At 40.6% G+C, this 18,502-nt stretch overlaps 1 protein-coding gene and 1 long non-coding RNA gene across 2 annotated transcripts; one reads left to right on the top strand and one right to left on the bottom strand.

Moving 5' to 3' along the window:
• Positions 1–5,653: 5,653 nt before the first annotated feature.
• On the bottom strand, positions 5,654–17,791 carry ppil4 (peptidylprolyl isomerase (cyclophilin)-like 4). The gene is made up of 13 exons (XM_069705777.1): positions 17,707–17,791; positions 17,382–17,449; positions 16,293–16,357; positions 16,078–16,195; positions 15,665–15,807; positions 15,388–15,484; positions 15,115–15,231; positions 14,905–15,029; positions 14,735–14,801; positions 12,919–13,030; positions 12,744–12,840; positions 12,443–12,575; positions 5,654–6,576 (listed from the first exon to the last, which is right to left on the bottom strand). The coding sequence occupies exons 1-13, from the start codon at positions 17,774–17,776 to the stop codon at positions 6,355–6,357; spliced, it is 1,434 nt and encodes a 477-aa protein (XP_069561878.1). The 5' UTR covers positions 17,777–17,791; the 3' UTR covers positions 5,654–6,354.
• A 43-nt stretch (positions 17,792–17,834) lies between these two features.
• Positions 17,835–18,418, top strand: LOC138625163 (uncharacterized). The gene is made up of 3 exons (XR_011311213.1): positions 17,835–17,997; positions 18,145–18,216; positions 18,325–18,418. It is a non-coding gene; the product is annotated as an uncharacterized lncRNA (long non-coding RNA).
• Positions 18,419–18,502: the final 84 nt, after the last annotated feature.

Below are 18,502 nucleotides of genomic sequence, written 5' to 3'. Positions count from 1 at the left end.
AACATCAGTCAGCATGAGAATCCGATGAGGAACAGAAGTTACTTAGACTTCTCACCATGAAACAACATTTTGATGCTGTCGTTAATTTTTATGCTTCTTTATCTAACCAGGATGTTGGACATTCAAAAAGAACCAACGGGATATCTGTGTGTGTGTGTGTGTGTGTGTGTGTGTATGTATGTATGTATGTATGTGTGTGTGTGTGTGTGTGTGTGTGTGTGTGTGTGTGTGTGTGTGTGTGTGTGTGTGTGTGTGTGTGTGTGTGTGTGTGAGTGTGTGTGTGTAAAATCTGGGTTGAGTCTGTGATGAAATTTCTGACGGGAATTTAGTACTCATACTTCCATGGATGTTCATGATGAGTCTGTGATTCAGGTTCACTATCAGGACCAGAAGGGAACGTTTCATTTATAATAAGTGTCTCTCGACATTGTCAACATGTATGATAACAAACTGCTGCCAAAACTGCAAAAACGAAAAAAAAAAAAAAAAAAAAATTCCCCAGACTCTGTGGTGAGATTGCAACATCACGATCCATTTTCATCTTGTTAAACCAAAGCTTTCTCAGTGTTAAACACCAACGTACCTTCTACGAATATTTGCTATCGCAACGATATTCGGTCTTATTGCATTTCAACAAACTTCCCTGATAACGGGACATGTGCTGGCAGTCGTTACAACGTGGATTTCAATGTGTTACTGTGGCGACAGGAAAATCAGATGAATGCCCAAGCACTGAGACGAAACCAGCTAACTTTGTCCTGGCATTCATTCTCTGCTGTTCTTTGTTTATTAATTAGCAAATGTTTGCATGCTAACATGTAAAACTGAGACGGTGAACATGCCAAATATTAAAAATGTTAAACAACAGCATGTTTATAATACCCTGGTGAGCGTGCTGATGTTAGCATCTACCTCCAACCACTGAGCTCACAGTCTGCCATGTTTGTGTCATGTAGTTCCCGCCCACTTGGAAATAACGTTTACATTAACATCCAATTATGAAGGCGAAGGTTTTTCTGGATGGATTAAACAAAGTACCGAAGTAACGGTCCAAAACCAACCGGCAGGCATCAGTGAGGTCATCAACCATCAGTGAGGTCATCAACCATCGGTGAGGTCATCAACCATCAGTGAGGTCATCAACCATCGGTGACGTCATCGTTGGTTTGTGAACTTTATGAAGCCTCCAGTTCAGATTCTATCCGTCACCATCTTTGTTAGTTCGGAGTGGTTTGGAGCAGGACGTGACCATATTTGGACGAGCTGGGGGAGGAGCCAGCGGTGGATCTGACCGATCTGATTGGTAACCTGAATATGGATTATGGATAGGTGAGGAAGGTTATATTTACACAACAGAGTATAGAAAATGCCAATAAGACAGGACATCAAAATGTTACGTGCATCTTCTATTTTAGTGCATGGTTGATTGAATGAATGTGTTTCCAGTCAACAACAAATCACTTTAAAGGTAAATTGCTTGTAAACTGCCGCAGCAGGCTCGTGGTTTCACAGGCAGCTGTCAGTCAACTATTCAGCTGCCACAAAAACAGGAAAGACTGTAAGATGTTGTGCAGTTTCAGTGTTACATATATACACACACACACACACACACACACACACACACACACACACACACACACACACACACACATTACAAAATTGTACTGGCTCACCCAGCAGAACAGCTGGGGATGTCTGCTTAAAACCACACAATTTCACTTTTACGACAACATAGCAATTTAGCAGATTAAGTTTTATTTTTGAAAAACTAAATAAATGATCATCTTAGCAAACATGGTACGTTGTGTGTGATTGTGTGCACTGTTTTTTGGTTTTTTCTGTGTTTCTATGCTACTGTGACGACTAAATTTCCCCACTGTGGGATTAATAAAGTCGAAACTGCCAAAATTTATATAAAAAACTATGTTCTATTTAAACGAGCTGCAACATTAAAAAGCTGGCAGCATATTAATGCATTAGTAGAAGGAAGGAGACATTTTGCACAAGAACACATTTGAATTTCTTGGCCTTATATTCACTTGAGTAATTCTATTGTGTAGAATTGCTACTTACAGTGGGTACAGAAAGTATTCAGACCCCTTTACATTTTTTACTCTTTGTTTCATTGCAGCCATTTTCTAAAATCAAAAAAGTTCATTTTATTTCTCATTAATGTACACTCAGCACCCCATCTTGACAGAAAAAAACAGAAATGTAGAAATTTGTGCAAATTTGTTAAAAAAGAAAAACTGAAATATCACATGGTCATAAGTATTCAGACCCTTTGCTGTGACACTCATATTTAACTCACATGCTGTCCATTTCTTCTGATCCTCCTTGAGATGGTTCTACTCCTTCATTGGAGTCCAGCTGTGTTTAATTAAACTGATTGGACTTGATTAGGAAAGGCACACACCTGTCTATATAAGACCTTACAGCTCACAGTGCATGTCAGAGCAAATGAGAATCATGAGGTCGAAGGAACTGTCCAAGGAGCTCAGAGACAGAATTGTGGCAAGGCACAGATCTGGCCAAGGTTACAAAATAATTTCTGCAGCACTCAAGGTTCCTAAGAGCACAGTGGCCTCCATAATCCTTAAATGGAAGAAGTTTGGGACGACCAGAACTCTTCCTAGACCTGGCCGTCCAGCCAAACTGAGCAATCGTGGGAGAAGAGCCTTGGTGAGAGAAGTAAAGAAGAACCCAAAGATCACTGTGGCTGAGCTCCAGAGATGCAGTAGGGAGATGGGAGAAAGTTCCACAAAGTCAACTATCACTGCAGCCCTCCACCAGTCGGGGCTTTATGGAAAAGTGGCCCGACGGAAGCCTCTCCTCAGTGCAAGACATATGAAAGCCCGCATAGAGTTTGACAAAAAACACATGAAGGACTCCCAGACTATGAGAAATAAGATTCACTGGTCTGATGAGACCAAGATTGAACTTGTTGGCGTTAATTCTAAGCGGTATGTGTGGAGAAAACCAGGCACTGCTCATCACCTGCCCAATACAATCCCAACAGTGAAACATGGTGGTGGCAGCATCATGCTATGGGGGTGTTTTTCAGCTGCAGGGACAGGACGACTGGTTGCAATTGAAGGAAAGATGAATGCGGCCAAGTACAGAGATATCCTGGACGAAAACCTCTTCCAGAGTGCTCTGGACCTCAGACTGGGCCGAAGGTTCACCTTCCAACAAGACAATGACCCTAAGCACACAGCTAAAATAACAAAAGGAGTGGCTTCGGAACAACTCTGTGACCATTCTTGACTGGCCCAGCCAGAGCCCTGACCTAAACCCAATTGAGCATCTCTGGAGAGACCTGAAAATGGCTGTCCACCAACGTCCACCATCCAACCTGACGGAACTGGAGAGGATCTGCAAGGAAGAATGGCAGAGGATCCCCAAATCCAGGTGTGGAAAGCTTGTTGCATCATTCTCAAGAAGACTCATGGCTGTACGAGCTCAAAAGGGTGCTTCTACTCAATACTGAGCAAAGGGTCTGAATACTTATGACCATGTGATATTTCAGTTTTTCTTTTTTAATAAATTTGCACAAATTTCTACATTTCTGTTTTTTTCTGTCAAGATGGGGTGCTGAGTGTACATTAATGAGAAATAAAATGAACTTTTTTTGATTTTAGCAAATGGCTGCAATGAAACAAAGAGTGAAAAATTTAAAGGGGTCTGAATACTTTCCGTACCCACTGTAAATTAAGTTTTTTTTGCCTTATGAGAGTGAATGAGGGTGGTCGTGCAAAAAGAGACTTGTGCATGTTATTGAGAATGCTGTTACTTACTTAGATGGTGTGTTTTTAAAAAGATAACTTTATTCTATTCGTGCAAAAGAAATAAGATATTGTATGTTTGGACAACATGTCTTCACAACAGTAGATGAATGAGTGAGAGTGAATAGTAGAAGCAAAAACAGATGTGAATCATCACTGGGTGGAGGACTGTGTCAATATTCCTCAGAAATTCATATCATTCATCACATGTGCCACACAAAAGTGCACGTAATTATTAAAATGCTATATGTATATTCATACTTGTGATACAGTAATCAAATATACTGGGTTATCATGATCCTATATGTTAACATGCAGGTAATAGAAATGTGACAAAGATAAGCGTGTTTATCACAAATAACTTCTCATATACATTATGATAACACATGATGATTTTATGTGATGCATAAACACTGGCTTTCACTGACAGTTCAAATATATATATATATATATATATATATATATATATATATATATATATATATATATATAACTACTGAGTTACAGCTAAAGATTGAAAAAAAAAGTATGCTCTCATCCTACTCTAAATAAATCTCTCTAGTCTTTACAGACACACCGGATAGAAATTCCGACTCAACATTACGATAATTCCAGAAGGACATGGATGCAGGAATCACAGAGAAAAGATAACTCGGTATCTGTGACTCGCGTAGGACATTTACAATACGTGTACTTGCATGGGTGAATGAATAATAAAGGTCCAAGTATGCGTGCAGGACTTTGTATATGAGGAGTTTGGACTGCTTTTACATGACTACAACAGTTCACTTAACCTTCTCACTTTCATTACTAAAAGCAGCGATGACATCAGCAACAGAGCCGCGACGGTCCTGCACCTCCGGCTCGGTTCAGCACTGGAGGCCTGCGAGACTCTTTCGGCTCATAACACTCGCCGTTCATGTGCACGGCTTGAACTAGGAAACAATCCGCCCCGGCTGGGTGCACTGGCGTGCTGCGCGATGTTTGCAGAGGGTTGAAGGTGTGTGCCGGGCGTGGGCGGCCGGGGACGTCCTCGCGGCGGTTCCAGCTGTGGGAGTGAAGCAGTGAAACCCTTTTTTTCCACTCTTGTCACCCTTCAGAGGGGATCAACCTTCATTCGCCTCGCTGCAGGCTTCTTTCCATCCAACTCTCCACCCACACAACAACATGCGTTTTCGGGAAATTTGAAACATTGCGTGGTGACTTTTTCTGAAGAAGGATGTATTTAAATCGAGATTATTCAGGGTTGTTTGTAGTTACGTTTGCTTACAACGTAGATTATGATTTATATTTATGTTCTTCTCAACAGTTTTTGGGCACATTTCGCACTAAAAACTCAATTCATGGTTCGTATCGACTAGTTCAGCTGGAATCTGTGTTTTCTCACATTTTTGGTGACTTTCAAATCTTATATGTTTTGAAAAACACATTTTCTAAACATTAGGATTCTGCCCATCTTCGAACCTTTTCATATCTTTTCATACTTTCAACACCGTTTGTACGCATCTGCACAGCTTCTTCATAGCTTCCACATTATTTCTGAAATCACAATCACAAGTTTTGTTTTCAGATTTTTAGATTTAATGAACTCACACCGTTATGAATATATTCATGAGCAGATGCAAAAAAAAATAAAAAATAAAAATAACACAATCCAGCCCGATCCCATTTTCAGTTCTTCAGTATGTGCCAGATAATCCACCGGTTACAGAGTAAAGCTTTGGGCACCATCAGCTCATATGTTCTGTCCCAAGATGTCATATCATTAAAGCAATATTTCCCAGACATTATCAAGAATTTTATTCTATTGACGAAGATAGATTTTACCCTCTTCGAAAAAAAAAAAAAAAAAACTGAACACATTCGCAAACATTTGGAACTAGAGAAATTTTAATTATCTTTGAAATGGTGAGAAGAAAATGTTTACAACATTTTGCAACGTTTCATAGATCATTTCAAATATGTGAAAGGTTCTGACAAGTCCTGAACAACTCCATCTAGACCTAGCAGGCAAATACAGGAAAGAAGCATACTAAGGAACGGAGTTAGTTTTTGTACAAATGTGTAAATGTATGTGTTTAGAGGTTTGTGTGTTCTGTGCAATATATTGGTTCAAAACACAATAAATCTACTTTAAACTACAATTCTAATTCTCATTCCTCTAAATTTTGGTTTGTGCGATGATGAGTCAGCGACACCCCGCTGAGGGTGGAGGTGGGTGGAGGGAGACCCCGTGAATCCCCTCTCTCTGTGGAGACTCACTACACAACAATTTTCCATGCTGACATTTTATGAATGTAAAAAAAAAAAAAAAAAAAAACACCAGTCAGAAATAGGCAGCGTGAAAGAGGAAGTAAACAACGGTTCGCTGGAGGCGTCACGTGAAGTACAGAAGTCATCCAGCTGTTGAGACGGCCATGTGATGGTGAATCATTTAATGTACATTTAAAAAAAAAAAAAAAAAAAAATCATTTCTTTTCATTTATTTTGTTGATCTGTGACAGAGCCTGATAATCACTGATGAATATTAGACGCAAACAATAAAACGAGGTGAGCCGTCCTTCCTTCTTCATCTGTACCGACTCCTCTCTTTGTCCTTGGACCTCTTGGGCGAGCGGCTCCGGTCCCGGCTCCGGCTCCGGTCCCGGCTGCGGCTCCGGTCCCGGTGGCCGTGGCCTTTGTCGCGACCCTCTTTCCCGTGTTTGACCCGGGTCTTGCTGTGTTTGTGCTCCCGGTCTCGGGAGCGGGAGCGCTGGCGAGCCTTTCTGTCGCGCCTGCTCTCCTCACTGTCCTGCAACAGGAGGACACCGAGAGCATGAAGCAAAGGGGCCGAGAGGGTTTTCACACTTTCAGCCCGGAAAACACGTGAACACTACGAAGCAGCTCAATACTCTGAACTCAGACCGGGTGCAGTGTGGTTCTTCTAACCTGTGCATTGCCAACACAAAGTGGCCCCGAATCGCTTTGCCTTTTCTCATCGTATTTTATCCCTCTCGGCTTGCTGTAGAAACATCACAAGCACTTTGAGTGGGATACTCACAAAAACCAACACAACTATAGCATCTGCTGGCAGGACTGATGGGACGAGGATGAGAGGAGCTTCAAACACACACAACATTAAACCACCGACAGGTGAAGAATCCAGACATGAAATAATTCATTATTGGAGGGCTGTGGATCTATTTGAAGAGATTTTTGAGACTTTAATCTGTGGTGCTGTTGAACATCAGGCCACCTGCTTTAATATTTGTCCCACAAAGGTTGGCAAAATATTAGGAACCCCTCCCAGTGTAACCACGTGCGCAGACTCAAATGACCAATTAAATACATAAACTCCTCCGTCAATCAGATTAAATAAGAGCTGCAAAATGCTCATAAAGGGAGGATTTATTGTTTTATACTTGATGCTTCACTTGTCAAGTGTTTTTTACATTATCCCAGCTGGAAATGATGCAATGTTGTAGTCATGTATTCAGTAATGTTTGCCCAGACTGTTCAAGTTAGCAGAACGTCCTCTGAAAACTGTAGAAAACGTTGGTTTATTGTTTTTAAAGCATGTGATCAAGGACAACATTTGAAGAATGAGGCCGTAATGTTACCTACGTTCTGACAATGTGATGGAAAACCTTTCCACTGCTCCTATTTGATTTGCTCTCATTATCATTCCCCCCCTCCCCCCCATACTTACTAGTACTAGTTACTACTTACTGTCCTAGTATAGAAGTTTTGTGGAAATGATCATGGAGTAAGTGTCATGGTGGTAAACGGTTTGCAGCCGTTATGAGTCAGTCAACCTTTCTCCTGTTTCAGTTCAACCTCTGAAGACTTGTGTCATGTTCTTTACCGTCAGTGACAAAATAAATACCTGATGACCAAAAGTGAAAAGTGCTGCAGAAATGGAAAGAGAAAATGCGTAAAAGAAGCCGAGAACGATCTCAGAGGACGAGTTCAAAGAAACAGTGTGAAGAGCAGATTTCATGCAACACTCTTTAACAAGAGAGCTTCAGTGATGAGGATTATTTTCTCTGTGGAGGAGTTCAAGTGTAAACGTTTTTTTTTTTTTAAATTATTTCTCACAAAGAGATGTTTGAACTTCAGTTTTACAATCAAGATCGTGTATTGGAGCCAAAACCGTTTTTTACAATGTCGAATATAATATAATAATAATAATTTTAATATATTTTCATAATTAGGGGATCCATCGATTATCTGTGCCCACTCTGTCCTGAACCACCGTCACGAGGTAGGCGGAGCCTATCCCAGCAGACTTTGGGAGGAGGTGGGTCACACCTCTCCACAGGTCGCCATAATTTAGCATAAATGAAATGAGGAGCAAAATCATATACGACAACAAGGCAAGATGAATATTGGCCTCCTGGGATCATGACTGACAAAGCGGTGTTGACTTTGTTCAATTCTGTGTGATGATGTGGCTACAAGTCAAGGTCCACCATTATTATACATTTCAATATTAGTTAACACAACAGACATGGAAATTTGCTCCGCAATACATCTGTTGTTTCATTTTCAATCAAATTGTCTTGAATTTCTATGTCTATTATATTCATTCGAGATTTTAACTTTATTTATTTTTTGTTATTGTTTTGTCTTAGATTTAATTTGTTTGCATTTTACCTGTTCTTATGAATTTGATTTATTTTTCTATATTTCAATTTTTCCTTTATATCTGGTTTTATGCGAAACACTATGTCATGTGAGCTGCATTTCTTGTATGAAAAGTGCTCTACAAATCAAGTTCATGATTATTATTATTATTATTATATTGAAAAGTGCAACACAATTTTGTTGTCCAAAATGATATTGATAATGTTCCTTATTATTTATCCCCAATTTTTAATTGTCCATTTCCTGAAGCCCTGGTGTCTCCACGCTGACCTGAAGCCAGATAACTTTCAGGTCACGTGTTCACACACCTTCTTTTGTCATTTCCTTAACAGATGGTCCTCGGTATGTGTGTGTGTGTGTGTGTGTGTGTGTGTGTGTGTGTGTGTGTGTGTGTGTGTGTGTGTGTGTGTGTGGAGGCCACTACACATTAACAAACAGGTTTTAATGACAACAAGGAAACTCCGAAGGAAATACCGAAGGTCAATGTTAACACTTGGGCCACATCAGGCTGCCAGCCAGGTAACTCCTAGCATGCAAACAGTAAAAACAGGCAGCGAGCCGCTGACAGAAAGCACACGAATCCTCCTCTGACACGACAGCTGCAACGTTTCTCCTCGTCAAACATCTCTCTCGGTGAACAGCAGGCACATTTAGTCCTTCAGAAAACTCCACATGCTTTTTGGAGACTGGAGAGTTTGTGGAAAGAATTTAGTTTGTCAGGAGCTGCCGGAGGAAATCCATTTTCGAACTATGACACTCAAAAATTTCGACGTCAGGGGCCAAAGCAAAACTATTTTTCGTTTCCACTTGAAACATTCTGTTTGTTAAAAGCCATTTCCACTACAAATTAGTTATATGATTAACTTTCACTGGGAGTTACTCAACAGTGATGCTGACTCATTAGTGAACCTGCTTCCCGGTACAAGGCTCTGATTGTTCACACACACTAACGGCCGCTCGTATCTCAATTTTATCGCATAAAAAAAGGCACAACTCTGAATTTGTGACTCAATAAATATGAAAGGTATTAACCCCTGTATTGTTTTAGTTGAATTTCAGCATCTTTATTTCCTGAAGCGCTCAACTGTTTGTTACGTGTTTTCATCACGCACCTTTATGATTGAAAACTTCCTTAATCAACTTGTTAGAATAAAAAGAGCAGATGTAATAATTAGAAAATAAATACAAGTTTGATTAATATTGTATGATTTTAAACTCTTGGAGCATTTCTTTATGTGACAACACAGACTTACAATGAGCACGTTTCATCCAGGATTCAGCAATGTCTGAATGTGAAACGACTCTACTGCTCAGATGAACTATGAGCAGGACACACGTTTAACTTCTCTGACTGATCACATACGTGGAGACAGGAGTGTTAACTTGAATCTCAAATCTGCCTGTTCCTGTTCCAGGAGAACTTCCTGTTCCAAGAGAACTTCCTCTTCCAGGAGAACTTCCTGTTCCAAGAGAACTTTCTTTTCCAGGAGAACTTCCTCTTCCAGGAGAACTTCCTGTACCTCCTCCCCATCAACAGTTTCAACTGGTAACTAAAGTGACTTGGAACAACTTGGAGGTTTGAGCTGTCAGAAGCTAGTTAATGTCCAAGACCTTGGTAGAAGCTTTGTCAGAGCGATGGCTTGTTCACAATTATCAGAAATTTGTAACTAAATAAACAAACAAATTCTGCAGGATGCTGTCGCCTTCATTCGGGACCAGTTACTGATCTCAGTTCTGTAGTCAGTACTGATCCGTCTGCAGCGCTCACTGAGCTCAGCTGAGACAGACGGTGGCTTCCATCATGGCTGAATGTCACCATTTCAGATGGGACACATTAGTTCTTACTGGTTGTGACTCACAGGGTCTGATTTACTAAGATCTCAAATAAAGGTACTAAACTGTGTGTTCCTTCCAAAAGTTAGCAAATCTTTTTTCCACCTGTTGTTCAGGTGATTTACTGAGTAATTGCGTCACTGAAATCAGGTTCAAATCTCTGTATTTAAATGAGGTGTTTGTGTGTTAAAGTGATTCCAGTAATGGAAAACAGAGCGACCGCAAAAGGAAATATGATCCCATTGAAGTTAAGAAATATAAATATAACAAGAACAAAACGCTTTATAGGAGATTATCAGCAAGAAATCAATACTGTGGTGAAAACTAAAAGGAGAAAAAAAGTCTTCATAATAAAACGTGGGTGAATAAAAGAGGATGGTGGATGAGATCCTCTAACAAACAGAGATCAGCAGGTCCAGATCTTTCTGTGATGAGCAGCTGACTTTTCATTGAGTTCCTGGAGGTCTCATGAACCTGATGAAGCTACCTGTGAATTCTGCAGGATTCATTCAGGATGTGACAGCTCACCTGAATAACAGGACTGGAGGGAGATCCAAGCAGAGATACGCTGGAACCACCCAGAAGCAGCAAAATGCTGAGTCGGAAGAAGTTCTGACTTTGCTGGTATTTCGTGGCTCCTCTTTGTTGTTGGCTGTCAATCATCTTTCAGTTCATTCAATAACTCAGAAATATCATCGCTGGACAAACGATATGTCTGAATAATGTTTCCCTCTGACATCAGAAATGTTTAACGGGTGTAAAACCTCGTTCTCTACGTATTCTCTGGTTTCCTGCGTCTCCTTCACAATAAGAGCAGCCGTGTCTCCTTCACAATAGGAGCAGCCGTCTCTCCTGATGTTCATCTGATTATAACCTTCAGTCGTACTAAAATACACAACAATCACTGCTCCTGTTTCTACTTCCTGGTTCAGTAAATATCATTGTGGGTGATAAATTGTTCTATTTGCATGTTTCCTCTCAGTATTTTACACCTTCAAGCAGAAACGTCCAATATTACATATGATGCAGGAAAACACACAGAATGGACAACGTGTGTTAAACTGAACATTAAAAAGATGAAATCCTCGCTGCACGTCGTCAGTAGATCTGATGGATATTGTTTTGCGGGTGATGTTGAGTTTGAACCTGAATTTACACACAAACCTTCAGTAAAGACCCAAAGTGTGATAGATGCACAGACTGGATATAAAAGAGTTCGTAGCTTCAGGTCTGAAAATGGTTCCGATCCAGAAGTGTCTTAAGCTGCAATACCATCGAGTGCCACTAGAGGTCGGCTCCAAAAAGCCTCCGGCTCCATAGACTCCCATTCAACTTCTCTCATCAAATCCAAAGTGAATAAAATATGTCCATCAGTTGTCTCGGTGTTGTTAGCTAAAGTCACTCCTTCTTATTAGTTTTCTGGAGGTCCATCTGAAAATAATCCCTCATTCATTAGAAAAGAAGATTCAAAAAGACCTATTTTTTGGGGGCGTGTCTGTTTGATTGACAGGCCTGTGGTGCAGTCAGGTTACAGCTATCGGTGGGCGGGACGTAGTATCGTCAGGTTTCCAATCTGGCTCCTCCCCCAGCTCGTCCAAATATGGTCACTCCCTGCTCCAAACCGCTCCGAACTAGCAAGATGGTGACGGACAGAATCTGAACTGGAGGCTTCATAACGTTCACAAACCAACGATGACATCACTGATGGTTGGTGACATCACTGATGGTTGATGACATCACTGATGGTTGATGGTTGGAAAGAAGCCACGCTGAATCAAATAGTAACAGCTGGATATCTATAACACTGAACCACAGCAGCCACAGCTTCTCCCGTCAGAGCAGCTGCGTTCAAACCTGAACACTGTCAGAGATCGATCTTTTAAAATGAATAAGCACTAAATGCATCACGTAAAGAGTCACATCATGTCTCTTTCATGAAGTATCTGCAGTGTTTTGTTTTTGTGGAAATCAACATACAGCTCAGAACGAATGTGTTACAAGGGAACGCAAAGTAGTCCTTTAAAAAAAAGTTGGCAGCGCCCCCTTAAGGACTCCACATTTGTGACTGCAGCTTCCGGATAATACCCGGTTACCGTGGTAATCATCCTCGCCATGTTATCATAACATCAGAATATAATTGTGTCGGTTCAGAACAGTCAGAGAGGAAAGGACTCAAAGGTGTTAGAGAGTGAAGGTACCTTGTGCTTTTTGGACTTCCTGCTGTCCTCATCATCTGAGTGATGATGGTGCTTCCTTTCCTTGTGTTTCTTCTCGGAGTGACGATGACTCGTTGCCTCCTCTTCCTCCTCAATTAGCAGCTCATACTTGGAGCTGTTGGGAAAGTTATGGAAACCTCCAGGACGTTGGGAAAGTCAGTGCAGAAAGGTCTGCCAAGTCAAACTGTGGCAAAACCAAAATAGCAAGCGGTGCGTGTGGTTGAATACTGACAGGTACAAAATGACATGTTATGACATTAAGTACAAAAACTGGACAGGATACTCTTGTTTAGGCTTCACTTGATCCTTGAGAGCCAGCTTGGATCGGTTCTCCACATCCTTCTCGTAAGCTTTGAAGTCGTCTTTAGTGTACTTCCCACCTAAAAAACACACCGGTTCATATCTCACAAATGTAAAAAGAAATATTGTAAACATGCAAACCGCCTCAGCAGGAGTACCTTTCCCTTTCCATTTGATCTTCGCGACTGACTGGCTGAAGTCAACATGAATACGTCGATCATCAATGAGCACGTTGTCCATTTTGAAGTAGGCCTTTTCACAGTCTTCTTGCTGTGGAGACAGAAAAGGTCTGAATGTAGATGAAAAGTAATAAAACAGATTTAGGTAATAAAGCGATCCATTAACAATGGATGCAGCTCTCATTTCTGTATAGCGATAATACCTACAGAAGAAAATGTGCAGCGTGAAGTCTTTTTACGTCACATTTTACCTATAAATATAACTATCATTTTAAGGTCAACCTTTCTGTTCTGTTACAAACAAACTTTTTCCTCAAACTAGACATTTAAAAACCAGGCAACACCCTGAATAAAAGCAAGCTGGTTCCAATGTTTGTCTCCAACGTATTAACTGCGGGATGTACAAAGACAGACTAAAATATTTCCAAAACTTTCCTGAGAACAAGCAAAGTCTTCATCAAATGTGTTTATAGTGGAGGTGTTTGATATAATGTGCCGAACCACTTCAAGCTGATGCTCAGATTTTCAACCCACTGATGAGGAAGGGCAGCTTCTTCATCCAGACGGACATGAGCTGCCTGGTTAAATAACCTGACTTAAAAAGTGACATGTTACTGATTTGTGTGCAGGAGACCTCACTGTACTGGAATTAAAGTCACCCCTGCTCCTTGTGTGTCACTTATCTTTCATATTATAACCACAGATTTGATCTCATAAACAAGGAAAAATGGTTTTGTTTCATCTAATTACTTTGTCACATTACTGGATGCTTCTGACAAGAAAATACATTTGATCTGTAATGACAACTCAGCACCCTCTAATGGCAAAAAACAGTCACTGCACTTCACCTTGTTGAACACTGGTTTCACTGAGAGGTGTTGAGGAGCTCCCTCCCCCCCCCCCCCTTTTTTTTTTTTTTTTTTTTTTCTTAAGGCTCCTCATTATATCATAAAAGTGTAAATTTAGAAGTTTACTGCAGGGACGTTGCCCTTGAATCGCTACACGTGGTAAATACCACAAACAGGAACAAATTCCACAACATCCATGTTTACAACTTCAAACATTCATTTTCATGATGGACAGCAAGCCAACAATGTACAAATTACATGTTAAATATAGTATTATATGATGTGATTTTCAAACTTTCACTTCTCTATCATAATAAGTCAAAGGTTGTTTTTTTTCCCCCATCTGTCACTTTCACCAGAGATACTGCGTCTATTAATATTGATAAGTCCCTGAATGCAAAATTCTCCTGAATAACATTATCCTGTCTACCTCCTCATTGTGAACAAAGACCACGACAACGCACAATACAAAGTATAGTTGAATATTGAGGGCTGCTAAAGATATGCGGGTTGCATGAACATGAATGTGACAGCCTTGTTGACCCATTACAACACAGAGTTTTGTCCTCCACACCTGAAGGGAGGCCTCCCCGCTCTGGGAAACCAGATGAGCATTCTCACATGGTGTAACACCACAACTGTCAGCATACTGACTAAATACATCAACACAAAAATAAAACTTCAAACTTCTAACAATTTATTTATTTCTAAAGTGTCTCCTTCTGCTTTTATAGTGTCGATGGTCATTTTAACTTGTTGTCTAAAAGTTCTATAAATATAAATGTGTTATGATTGAAATCATTAAAGGAAGTAAGCAAGTTTCCCTTAATGCTGAACTATTCCTTTAAATTACAAAAACATCCTCATATACTTTGTAGACATTAATGTAGTACACATGCAAAGTACTTTTAGCTGGTTTATATCATGTAAATACATAAGATGCTCACCTTATCAAACTCGATGAAAGCGTAACAGAGGGAATCTCCAGTTTTCCCGTCTCTGATGATTTCACAGCTACACAGAACACAACAAACAGATTTTCAGGTGAGGTCTAAAGACATTTCCACTGGCACAGATCACTCATGAACGTTTAGTTTTGACTTGGAGGCAGCAGCACCTTATTATGGATCCAAAGCGGGAAAAGATGATTTCCAGGTCCTCGTCTGTGGTCACTGGGTTCAGTTTGCACACGAACAGCACGTTCTCTGGAGGCCTGACATCCGCGTCGGGGAGGTCGCCCACCTGGAGGAAGGTACAACAGAAGGAGTGTGTAAATGTGTCACACTGATTCATCAGCAGAACACAGAGCAGATTGTATTTTCCTCACCATCTCCAGCAGGATGGCCTGAGTCTTGGCCTCTTTCTCCTTTAGCCTCTCCTCCAGTTCCTCAGCTCCTTTTCCATCTGTATCGTCGATCACCTCATCTGCTCCGATACGGCCACTCTGTACACAAACATCGGTATTATTCAGGCATTATGTGCTGTATTTACAATTATTTGATCCATTTTTTCATGTTTATTTATGTAGATGCAGTTTGCTGAGCATGCTCTGAATATGTTTTAATGACTGATTTCTTGTCGTATATTTTGTGAAACACACATCCAGCTGTGCTTTGGTGGGTTCAGGCGATCGATCAGGCACGGGCAGGTCGGGAGGGTCATCAAAGGGGTCTTCCAGGATTACTGTGTGGTTGATTCTGCAGCAAAATAACATTCTCTTCTTAGGATTATGAATCAAAATGCGCTAAGGTTTCTCATAAAAGTGAAACCAAATGCAACATTAAGGGAAGACACTATGTTTAGGTGACATCTACATTTTCAGCATCATGGATCAAGTTGGAGCCAAAACTCTACAAGAACAGTTTGTCCTGACTCACCTGATGTCCTGAAATGGGACAAAATCCTTGTCAACAAAGGTCTCATTGATTTTAGCCAGGACATCCATGCCTTCTGTCACTTCCCCAAAAACCGTATGAACTCCATCCAGATAGTCCAGGTTCTCGCCAGTGGTAATAAGGAACTGGGACGAAGAAAAACAAGACATCATGTACATCGTGTAACAAATCCTGCAGGAACATTTGAAAACATTTACCATTGGATTGTTTGGAAAGTGTACAGTCCAGGTTGTGGTATGAAGAATGAAAATACTCCTCCCCCCCCAACAGATTACCTGATTTTAAACATGGCTGATCCAATTGGTATATCAACAAAAAACTGTAAAGGATGGTCTAAAAGCATTTTTGTATGTTGCAGGACAAAGTCAAACCGTGAACGTGTCCATCTTCCTCACCTGAGAGCCGTGCTGATCACTTCCATTGTTTACCATGGAGACTGTGCCCTTCTTCCTGTGTTTGATGCGTGGTGCTTTCTCTGCATCAAAGAAGCGTGCCTGGTCCCCGTAGAGCTTGCTAACAACACACAGGAGAGAAACTTCATCGTGTTCAACTGGCGATGTTGAGAAAAAAAACACAAAAAGCATCAACAGTTGTGATAATAATGGATGACCTGTATACGGATTCCCCACCACGGCCTCTCCCGGTAGGATCTCCAGTCTGCACGATGAAGTCTCTCTGGAGAATGAGATAAACACACCGTTACGCTGTTTAAATGAGATAAACACACGTTACTGTTTAAATGAGATAAACACACCGTTATGCTGTTTAAATGAGATAAACACACGTTACTGTTTAAATGAGATAAACACACCGTTATGCTGTTTAAATGAGATAAGCACACCGTTATACTGTTTAAATGAGATAAACACACGTTACTGTTTAAATGAGATAAACACACCGTTATGCTGTTTAAATGAGATAAGCACACGTTACTGTTTAAATGAGATAAACACACCGTTATGCTGTTTAAATGAGATAAACACACCGTTACTGTTTAAATGAGATAAACACACCTGTTTAAATTACTGTTTAAATGAGATAAACACACCGTTATTACTGTTTAAATGAGATAAACACACCGTTATACTGTTTAAATGAGATAAACACACCGTTATACTGTTTAAATGAGATAAACACACGTTACTGTTTAAATGAGATAAACACACCGTTATGCTGTTTAAATGAGATAAGCACACGTTACTGTTTAAATGAGATAAGCACACGTTAAACTGTTTAAATGAGATAAACACACCGTTACTGTTTAAATGAGATAAACACACGTTACTGTTTAAATGAGATAAACACACCGTTATACTGTTTAAATGAGATAAACACACCGTTACTGTTTAAATGAGATAAACACACGTTACTGTTTAAATGAGATAAACACACGTTACTGTTTAAATGAGATAAACAGAGATACATTAGGAAAGCACTGAATCTCTTTACCAGAACATAAAGCACTGAAGACTTTCTGTATTAACAGTCACCACATTGAAGAACTGTGAATCTTGATGATTTAATTAAAGACATCTTATCAACATGATCACGTGGAGAAATGATAAATAAAACCATACAGAAAGCTGTCATTTGTAGTCAGGTATAAATAGTGGGAGGGACCAGGCAGTCGCCTCAAGCACAACAAGTGAATAAATATGACATATTAATATAATTAATATGATATTATGAAGGGTTTTACCTGCACATTGTGGATGAGGCAGTAGTTGTAGTATTTTATCTTGCACAATTTCAGAAAGTTTAGGCAAGCTGCAGAAGAGTACAGAGTTTCAGTTACAGTCATTACAACATCTTTAATACGGTTCATATTTAACATGCTTATATTAGATTTTATATATTAGATCGTCCTCGATGTGTTGGTGGTGAACTTTAGCTAGCTCAGGTTACCGCTAGCCACATTAGCTCGCACCCACGGTTTCTGTCACTAAGGTTCAGAGTCTCTCAACTATCAACCGGTTCATGAAATTATCCACAGCTATTTCCAAAATGACAAAATGTTTTCTCACTTTTCGGCCTTTCGTCCGTAAACAAATCAATTACTATATCGCCCAGCGTCGTTTCAAGGAGCACCGCCATGCTGACGTTCCCGTTCTCGCGATAACGAGCGCACGAAATGTCTCGCGCCTGCGCGGTGGACACGTTCTCCGCTCAATGTTTTTGTCGGAGCCGTGTTGGTGTTGCTGCCGCAAGTTCAAGTCAAACCCAAAATGGAAGTGACAGCGCCGATGCTTTGCGTCTTATTTCTTTTTTTTGCGTCAGAAAGTCGCTCCGAGTCGGTGACGAGACGACTGAACACGGTGAGAGCCGAAGGCTGGCGAACAACACGGTGTCTGGCGACGGTCACGTTAGCGTAGCGTTAGCTCGCGGAGCGTCCAGCTGTCAGGATGCAGGACGTGTGATTCATCCTCACCTCTCTGTGTGTTTGTGCTCCTCTTCACTTGTAGGAAAACATCCTCATTAACGTGACAGCGGGCACGCTGGCGGACACACAGCTGCACGGTTCCAACAACTTACAGGTATGAAAACAAACAAACAGATAAAAGTCTCTCTTTTTTTTTTTTTTTTTTTTTCTCTCTCTCTCAGGGAAGCAGTCGAGCCTCAAGTCCTGTTGTCTTTTATTTCAGATCAATCTGAACATCTCGGTGGGTGAAGAGCAGGTGTTGGTCAATGACGTCCCGGTGGAGCTGTCAGGGGTCACGAGGTTCACCTGTCCAGCTCTGCTGCGTGAGTTTCAGCACATCTCCCCGACACGTGACTCGGATCAGTCCGAGTACTTATATTTACTACGTAAACTAGAGAAAA

Source organism: Brachyistius frenatus, unplaced genomic scaffold (assembly GCF_029030835.1).
Source record: "Brachyistius frenatus isolate BFR_SWC_R1_liver_20210118 unplaced genomic scaffold, ASM2903083v1 Contig_59, whole genome shotgun sequence".
Classification (NCBI taxonomy): Eukaryota; Metazoa; Chordata; class Actinopteri; family Embiotocidae; genus Brachyistius; species Brachyistius frenatus.
The sequence above is the reverse complement of the archived record's forward strand: the minus strand, read 5'-3'. Positions and strand labels throughout refer to the sequence as shown.

Bases quoted from the DNA above. Each gene is read 5' to 3' on its own strand.
- ppil4 (XM_069705777.1), bottom strand. From the start codon at position 17,776: ATGGCGGTGCTCCTTGAAACGACGCTGGGCGATATAGTAATTGATTTG. The intron at 16,196-16,292 runs GTCATCCATTAT...GTGTGTTGTTAG, and splicing joins GGTGGGGAATCCGTATACAG to CAAGCTCTACGGGGACCAGG. The intron at 15,808-16,077 runs GTGAGGAAGATG...TCTTCGTCCCAG, and splicing joins GTGATCAGCACGGCTCTCAG to TTCCTTATTACCACTGGCGA.